Source organism: Somniosus microcephalus, unplaced genomic scaffold (genome assembly GCF_052327205.1).
Source record: "Somniosus microcephalus isolate GS21.2 unplaced genomic scaffold, FLI_Smic_1.0 scaffold373, whole genome shotgun sequence".
Taxonomy (NCBI): domain Eukaryota; kingdom Metazoa; phylum Chordata; class Chondrichthyes; order Squaliformes; family Somniosidae; genus Somniosus; species Somniosus microcephalus.
In genome coordinates this window covers 124,095-133,521 of record NW_028225560.1, presented here as the reverse complement: position 1 = coordinate 133,521, position 9,427 = coordinate 124,095, and the positions used below count along the sequence as shown (strand labels likewise).

General features: G+C 43.8%; 1 protein-coding gene across 1 annotated transcript; it reads left to right on the top strand.

Annotated features, from left to right (window-relative positions):
• The first annotated feature begins 1,917 nt into the window (after positions 1-1,917).
• Positions 1,918-9,209, top strand: LOC147081787 (interferon-induced protein with tetratricopeptide repeats 5-like). The gene is made up of 2 exons (XM_085980672.1): positions 1,918-2,031; positions 5,851-9,209. Exons 1-2 carry the CDS (start codon positions 2,024-2,026, stop codon positions 7,298-7,300), a joined length of 1,458 nt encoding a protein of 485 aa, XP_085836798.1. The 5' UTR covers positions 1,918-2,023; the 3' UTR covers positions 7,301-9,209.
• The last annotated feature ends 218 nt before the right edge of the window (positions 9,210-9,427 follow it).

Here is a 9,427-nt window from a genome sequence, read left to right as displayed (position 1 = left end):
CTCTTCCTCCTCCTCCTCTTCTGATTCGTCCTCCTCCCCCTCCTCAGCTGGTTGCCTTATACCTGGTGCCAAGGGCTGTGCTCTCATGATGGCGAGGTTGTGGAACATACAACACCACGACGAATCTTGAGACACATTCGAGTGGGCTCTGCAGGGCAGCAGAAGCCTTGTTTAAGGACACAAATGGTCTGCTCTATCCGATTCTGTATCGCAGCATGGCTCTAATTGTACACATGCTACCCATGTGTAGTTGGGTTGCGGAGCGGAGTCATGAGCCAAATGTTCAGCGGATAGACCTTGTCGCCCATTAGCCACCCTCTGGTTTGTGATTTGGTGGGTTGTTTTGCAGCTCATTTACACTGTCCAGTCATTGATTGCTGCAAATCATTTCCTGAATGTGATTAGAAACATAACCTGGAAAATGAAACTAATATCCATTAGTTTCCAAAACTGAGTGAACAGTGGACTGGTGCCGAATGAAAGCATCATGACTGCTGCAAGGATACCGGGCATTCAGCATCATGATGTGCTGAGCATGGTCACACACCAACTGCACATTCAGCAAGTGGTGACCTTTACAGTTGTGGTACATCTCAGCCTTTGGTGTGGCACCCGTAAAGCCACGTGCATGCAGTCGATGACACCCTGCACCATGGGGAAGTCTGTTATCCTGACAAAGCCACGTGCACGCTCTGCCTGCTTCTCTCTAATCAGAGAGAAGACAATGAAGTCGCCTCTCCTGGCATAAAGAGCGTTTGTCACCTCTCTTATGCAGCAGTGGACAGCGAACTGGGAGATGTTACAGATGTCACCTGCTCCAGGCTGGAAGGATCCTGCTGTGAAAAACGTAGGGCCACAGTTGCCTTCTCAGCCACTGTCAATGTTGTCCTTGCTCTGGTGTGAGGCTGCAGGTCTGGTTGCAAGAGGTGTCAGAGTTCAGTGAGCACCTCCTTCACAAAGCGCAGGTGCCTCGCACACTGCTCCTGGCTCAGGTTCAGGTAACAGAATTGTTCTCGGAAGACCCTTGGTGGTTAATGCCTCCTGCTGAGAGACCTTCTCCCGCGCCTCTTCCTCCTCCCTCTGCGAACAGATTGTCCTCTTCTTCGCTGCCTCTGCTCCATCTCCCTGTCATGTTGCAGCCCAAGGGAGATGACAACTAGAGCAGCCATGACTGGGAGCAAGTGGTCTGACTAGAACCCTTGAATTCAGAACCAAGGCCCTCTCCACTTGCAGCACCACTCCCTGTCACCTCACCAACTTTAAACATCTCTAAAAAGCTCCAAACACTTCCACAAATTTACACAGAGCCAGTAGAAATGAATCAATAACTGACCTGAGAGTGGTTGATGATCTCTTTAAGTATCACTGGTAGGGGGTCCATGCAGCTGCTGAACCCTGTTCAGCTGTGCGAGGGTAACACAGGGCATTACCTGCATCATTGAGGATGAAAATGGCAGCATTGGCATCAAATCAGCATTGCCCACTGATTGAACTCACGATCTGCCTATTCTACATACTCTGGCACCGCTCCCAGCGCCGACGCTAATGCCCTCAGAAAGATGGCATCCAGCGCGGCCCGCACCAGAATTGTGCGAGCGCGGCTCAGACACCATTTTTGACCCAAAGAGGCACCCGTAGCGCCCAAACAACAGGTGCTACACAATCGAATTTTTAGCCCCAGGTGTCTGCTTAGCACCTCCAGGCAAGTTCAAATTATCGTTATCACCAATTAGGAACAAAATTGCGTGCTAAAGCTGGACTTTCAAACAGGCGTGTCTTACTAGCACGGCACCCATTTAGCACCTGTTTTCATCCTTTGGCCAAAATAATCCCCGTTGAATCTTCGTTTCATTTTCCAGGTTTAGTTTCTAATCACAGTCAGGAAATGATTCATAGCAATTGAAGACTGGACAGTATAAATGAGCTGGAAAACAACACACCAAACACTCTTCTCGATCAACTCACCTTTGGAAGTACAGTTGAAGCTGCAGAAGGAATTCAACGCATTTTCCATCCGATCAGCATGATGAGGTAAAGATCATTGGAATTCCTCCTGTATTTAAATTTACATGTAGACTATTGAACAACGAGCTTGTTTTCAGCAATAAAGTAGCATACATTACAAAGCAGTTGAAATGCAGAGAGCTGGGATTATCTGTTCACAGTGAGACATACCGATAAGGGTATACTGCTGCACCAAGACTGGTGATAGTCAGAGGATAGGAGGCAAAAGTTTGTTCTGTTCACAGTATTATATTTGGTAATAATTCAAATTAAAATTAAAATTAGTTTCCACTCAGAATTTGTATCAGGTACAAAGTTAAACTTGAATTTTACACTGTCATAGATTCCCTAGATTCTAGAATGGTCCCAGCGGATCGGAAGGTCGCAAATGTAACACCGCTATCCAAGAAAGGAGGGAGAGAAAAAAAAGGGAACTGCAGGCCAGTTAGCCTGACATCAGTTGTCGGGAAAATACTGCAATCCATTGTTAAGGAAGTGGTATCAGGGCACTTAGAAAATCATAACATGATTAGGCAGAGTCAACATGGTTTTATGAAAGGGAAATCATGTTTGACAAATTTATTAGCGTTTATTGAGGATGCAACAAGCAGGGTAGATAAAGGGGAATCAGTGGATGTAGTATATTTGGATTTCCAAAAGGCATTCGATAAGGTGCCGCATAAAAGGTTATTAAACAAGATTAGGGCTCACAGGGTTGGGGGTAATATAATAGCATGGATAGAGGATTGGTTAACGGACAGAAAACAGAGAGTAGGGATAAACTGAGCTTTTTCAGGTTCATAGCTGTAACTAGTGGGGTGCCGCAAGGATCAGTGTTGGGGCCTCAGTTATTTACAATCTATATTAATGACCTAGATGAAGGGACCGAGTGTAATGTATCCAAGTTTGCTGATGATACAAAGCAAGGTGGGACAGTAAGCTGTGAGGAGAACACAAAGGTTATGCAAAGGGATATAGATAGACTATGTGAGTGGGCAGTAAGGTGGCAGATGGTGTATAATGTAGGGAAATGTGAGGTTATTCACTTCGGTAGGAAGAATAAAAAATCAGAATACTTTTTAAATGGTGAGAAACTTTCAAATGTTGGTGTTCAGAGAGATTTTGGTGTCCCCATGCAAAAAACACAGTAAGCTAGCATGCAGGTGCAGCAAGCAATAAGGAAGGCAACTGGCTTTTTGGCCTTTATTGCAAGGGGGTTGGAGTATAAGAGTAAGGAAGTCTTGCTACAATTGTACAAGGCCTTGGTGAGACCACACCTGGAGTACTGTGCACAGTTCTGGTCTCCTTATCTAAGGAAGGATATACTTGCCTTAGATACGGTGCAACAAAGGTTCACTAGATTGATTCCTGGGATGAGAGGGCTGTCCTGTGATGAAAGATTGTGTAGAATGGGCCTATACTCTGGAATTTAGAAGAATGAGAGTTGATCTCATTGAAACACATGATTCTGAAGGAGATTGACAGGGTAGATGCTGAGAGGTTGTTTCCCCTGGCTGGAGTGTCTAGAACTAGGGGTCATAGTCTCAGGATAAGGGGTCGGCCATTTAAGACTGAGATGAGGAGGAATTTCTTCACTCAGTGGGTTGTGAATCTTTGGAATTCTCTGCCCCAGAGGGCTGCGCATGCTGAGTCTTTGAGTATATTCAAATCTGACATAGATAGATTTTTGGACTCATGGGGAATCAAGGGATATGGAGATCGGGTGGGAAAGTGGAGTTGAGGTCGATGATCAGCCATGATCTTATTGAATGGCGGAGCAGGCTGGAGGGGCCGTGTGGCCGACTCCTGCTCTTATTTCTTATGTTCTTAGAAACACGTATGCTGTAAGTGCCTTCAGGCCATGTGTAGACTTTGAAGAGAGAAGGTTTTACTTTGTCCTCCATAGAAGGGATCTACTAATGTAAAACAGTGATTTTCAGAACTTTCATATATCCAAATTAAAGCAAGCTGAACTATAAAGCAAAGGGAGAGTACAGCATGAACTGGGATGGGGGAAGAAGCTGGCATGAAATGCAGGGGGAGAGTGCCAGCTTAAAGTGGGTAGGAGCAGGAAAAGTGCTTACTTAAATTGAGAATGGGGGGGGCGGGAGAGAAGAGTGCTCACATGAACTGGGGGAAAAGGACAGGTGTACCAGTTTGAACTGAGCAGCAAAGGGGGGAAAGTCACCATGAACTGGGGCAGGGGTAAGAATGACAGCTTGGATTGAGGGGGGGAGACGAGTGCCAACATGAACAAGAGGCAGGTGGAGTAGAGTGCAAGAATGAGCTGGGATAGCTGGGAGATGAAGTGTATCGACACAAATTTAACAGGAAGAAAGCAAGAGAGAATTTGCATTGATAGAACACCTTATCACACCACTCAGAAATGTCCCAAAGTGCTTCACATTCAGTGAATTATTTTGAAGTGCAGTCGCTGCTGTTTTGTAGGGAAATGTGACAATTCAGTTTGCATGACAACAACAACTTGCATATACATAGCACCTCTAATGTAGTAAAACGTCCCAGGGCACTTCACAGCAGCGTAATCAGACAACAATTGATGCTGAGGCAAAGAAGGAGATACTTAGAGGGGTGAGAAAAACCTTAGTCAAAGAGGTAGGTTTTAAGGAGAGTCTTAAAGGAGGAGAGTGAACTGGAGCGTTTTAGCGAAGGAATTCCACAGTTTCAGGCTGTCTGGGCTGATGGCATGGCCGCTATTGGTGGATGAGCTGGAGGATGGACAGGAGCCAGAGTTAGAGGAACGCAGAATTCGCGGAGGATTGTAGAACTGAAGGAGTTTATGGACATAGGGAGGGGTGAAAGGAATTTGTACACCAGGATGAGACTTTTAAATTTGTGATATTGGTGGACTGGGACCCAATGTAGGTCAGTGAACACAAGGATGGGTGAGCAGGTCTAGGTGCAGCCAACAGAGTTTTAGATGAGTTGACGTTTATGAAGGGTAGAGGATGGGAATCCAGCCAGGAAAGCATTCGAGTAATCAAGTCCGGTGAAAATGCAGGGATGAGGTTTTCAGCAGCAGATGTGCTGAAGCGGGGACCGATCAGGTGATGTTGGAAAGTACAACTCCCTGCTTTTCTTCAAATAGTGCGATAGAATCTTTAGCATCCACCTGAACCACTGGAACAGGCAGATGTTGCCTTGGTTTAACACCTCACCTGGAGGGTGGCACGGTGGAAGGTTTTTAGCAGGATAAGAGTCAGTTCAAGAAACACAGTCTTTCAGAATGCTGAGGATACCTTTGTGATGGGCCTTCTTTTCTGCTTTAAGGATAGGTTCTCCTTCTGCATGTAGGAGTGGGGAATGATCTGGTTAACAGCCAGCAGGGGACCTGTAGAAGACCAGGTTGATGATCCTGTTTAGTAGAGAGTTAATGAGACTGTTAACATGAGAGAGAGAGTGTTTTAGAATTAGCACTAGGCATTGCATTGAGGGGCTCCCATTTCAGAATGGAATACAAGAATGAGAAGGAGGTGTAATGGGCCAACCAACAGACAGACTGAGTACTTCAACCAATGCTCCTGTTCATATCATTGGGAGTGGGGTGGTTGAGGTGTTGCTGTGCATTGGGTGAGAAGACAAAATGGCCAGGAGCTAGTACATCAGCCAGCATGAAGTAGATAAGTGCAAGTACAGCTGAGATTTTGCAGTCATACCCTTTCCTTTTACAGTGCTGTTTGCAGACGTCATCATTGTGTGACCAGAGTCTTCATGGTCAATGGGTCCAGGAGACAGGAGCAGACCTTAGTTAAAGAAACCAGATGGAGGGGAGGGCGTGACGCAACTAGGCTGAGATGAATTTTGATGAATTTTGTTCTCTTGCAGCAATGTACAGAAGGATTTGTTGAAAGAGAAGCTCGATCAGCTTCAATGTCACTTCACGTGGGGCCCACAGAAAGAAAACATTGACTTGGATAATATGAAGCAAAGAATGCAAGATTCAATACAGGCTGGTGTGAAATATCAAGCCATGTCTTACAACCATCTTGCTTTTGTAAACTGTCTGCAAGGCAACTGTGAAGAGGCAATTCAAAACTTAAAGGAAGCTGCAAAGTTTCTGAGGGAGAATCATGAACATGAATTTGAAAGAAGAAGCATCATCACCTATGGAAACTATGCCTGGGTATATTATCACATGGGACAACTGACAGAGGCCCAGTCCTACCTCGACAAGCTGGAGATGTTCTGTAAACCATTTACTAATGGCTCTCGGTATACAGCACTGATACCTGAAGTATACGGGGAGAAAGGTTGGTCACTGTTGAAATCTTCTAGGAAATATTATGACGAGGCAAAGGAATGTTTTGAGAAAGCTCTGGAGGAAGAAACTGATGACACTGAATGGAATGCTGGTTATGCGATTGCTCTGTTTCGCCTGGAAGGAGATTCTTGTACCCCAGAGAGCTGTGAACCCAGTCAATCAATGAAGCAGTGGCGACGTGTGCTGGAGCTTGATCCAGATGACTCTGTAGCCATGGTGCTGTTGGCTCTAAAATTACAAGAGTTCAATCAAAAGGAGGAAGCTCTCAAATTAGTTGAACAAGCATTGCAGAAGTCTCCTGATCTTCCATATGTAACTCGTTATGCAGCAAAATTTTTGAGAAGAGAAGGAGATGTGAAAGAAGCTTTGGAGCTGTTGAAGAAAGCATTAGAAATTAGCCCAAACTCTACCTTCTTACACCACCAAATAGGTCTGTGTTACAGAAACAAACTATTTCAACTGATCAAATATCCTGGCAGCAAAAATCCTCGCAATCCTGCTTTTCAACAGAAAGCGGAGTTGATCAAACTATGCAAGTACTATTTTGAAAAGGCATTTGAACTGAAGCCATCATTTATTTTTGCACAATTGGATTTTGCACGAATCTGTTCAGTAAATGGAGAATATCTCAAAGCAGAGGAGATCTACAGCAATCTACTGCAATTAGAGGATAATCGTCCTGATAATAAGCAGGCAGTATATTTGCAGGCTGGGTTATTTGAACTGTATCACAAAAGATCTGAATCAAAGGCCATCACCCATTTTCTGGAAGGACTTAAAATCCAACGTGGCACAAAAGCTTGGGAATTGTGTCACTCAAACTTGAGAAAGATTGCAACAAAACAAATTGACAGGAATTCCAGAGACAGCAAGGCCTTTGGTGTTCTTGGGTTACTGCACCAGCTGGACGGGGAGAAGTGTGAAGCTATTGAGTGCTTTGAAAAGGCCTTGGAGTTTGATCATGACAATGAAGAATATCTAAGTGCTCTTTGTGAATTACGCCTTTCTATCTAGGTCAACGCTGACTTTCCCAGCTGAAACTACACACAGCGGGGTAGAGTTTCTGCTTCGGGCGCAATCGGGAACATAGGCGCAAATTGTGCTTGAAATTGCACTAGATAGGTTACAGTTCAAGCTTCCGCTAGAATGTATTTGCATAATCACAAACAAAAAATCTTCAATGAACCAGTCCAAGCGATCAGTGTAATAAAATGTAACCAGTTATTTTTATTTCAATTAAAAAATATTCATTGTTGTATTTAAGAGTGATAACCTGGTGCCGTTTTATTAATACAGCTGAAAATAGATTTGCCACAAAAAAATAAACATTCTTTAATAGAAGTGTCCAGCATTTCACCGGTGAGAAACCTGATGTAAAATGACTGAAAATCACTTTAAAAAGCCATACTGAACCATTTATTAGTTTCATAGTTGTCAGTTTGTAAGTAAATTAAAATATTTAATATGTAAAACTTTTAAATCGTGCCCACTACTGCCTGGGTGCCGAAGAAAACGAGCTCAATTTGAAAACCTTCCTCGAACGGCCACAAACAGAAGCAATCAGCGGAAACTCGCCATCCTTGGGATTCTGATCTGGGGGCGTGGCCAGTATTGGGGGCGGGGCCGGCTTCGGGTGGAATGATTTTTAAACCAGCGTTAAAGATCACAGAAAACTCGATTTACACTTGACGTAAATCATGCCCGAATTTCCGTGATCTTTTGCGCTGGTTCGGCTGATTTCACCCGGATTGTACGGATAAAACTAACGCAAATTAGCGAATACTCTACCCCAGTGTTTGAAAGATGCACTGATGCTCGCTGATCTATGGACAAGTTTGGCAGGATACACATCTGACTTAACTTGTTTAATATAGACTGTTAGTACTTTCATTCCAAGCAGCCTTTTCTTTGTAAACGCATAAATATTTGTGAGTACAGTCCCCACCGATTTGCGCACTATACGTGATGGCCAGTATAATGCCTGAATAAAGATTATTTTCTCTTTCTCTCTGTAATGAACCACCCGCTTAATAATAAAGCTTTGTAGCTGCAGATACAGCTTTTCCAATGAGAAATGTGTACGTAATGCTGATATTTAGAGATATTTAGTAAACGAAAATCATAAATGTATAAATTCAAGTGTAGCCATTGACCAACTAATATTACCCATAATTATTCCTGGGTAACTAAAATGCTAAAGCTCGTTCAGAATGCAGCTGCAAAGACAGTCTAAAGCAGTTTTGACTAAGCTTTGATAACAAACAGCCACAGGCTGCGAGTGAAGGTTAAATTGTTAAATGACATATCCTAACACTAAGTAGAAATTAGAGTTCGCTTAACAAAACTGATTGCAAAGATAATTAGTATAAGGACATAAAATGAGAGAGATCATGGGAGTTAAGGTATTTATCTGGTAGATTAAAGTAAGACAGTCTGGATACCGTCAAGCCTAGGGAGACAGCGCTGATATGGGCCCGAGGTAGAGAGAGGCCTTGTACCGCTTGTACCAGGAGAGGCAGAAATGAAAGAGATAAAGTGAATTCCAATGGGGTGAAACACGACAAACAAGATAACAAGACAGCAGGATAGGGTTGTGGAAAAGTACTGGAAAAGGGAGTGGCCAAGATGTTAGCCTTAGTCTGAGTGACAGTGGTATTTTGACCAATTAAAGAAGGTGATTTTGTTAAAGACCATATATGGACACTGGCCAAACCAACTTTTGATAAGAAATGGGTTAAAACCTTGATACTCGAAAAAAACTTCACACAGACTTACTGCGAGATCAAAGGAACAGACTTAAGATGACGTCATCTGTGTCCGAGAGGTTCCAGAGACCAAGGGCTGCGAGCTATTCATTAAAACTATCGCCTATTGTTAAGTATATTACACTGTAAGCTTAATAAATCTTGATCTATTGCTCAAACATACTGACTGCTGCCTATTGGTGTCTTGTCCAAGAACTCTGAGAGATCATTAAGGTCTCACAAATGTTAATTTGCTGTACTATCAGAGGCTGAGGGGGAGTAATTCGGTTGTTAGCGTCACCGATTAACGCCTAAAGAGGCCGAGAAGTGGGGTGCTAGCCAATTTCCGGGCGAGCGCAAGGCGCCTAGCGCCTCGCCCCATATTGAGCATGCATTT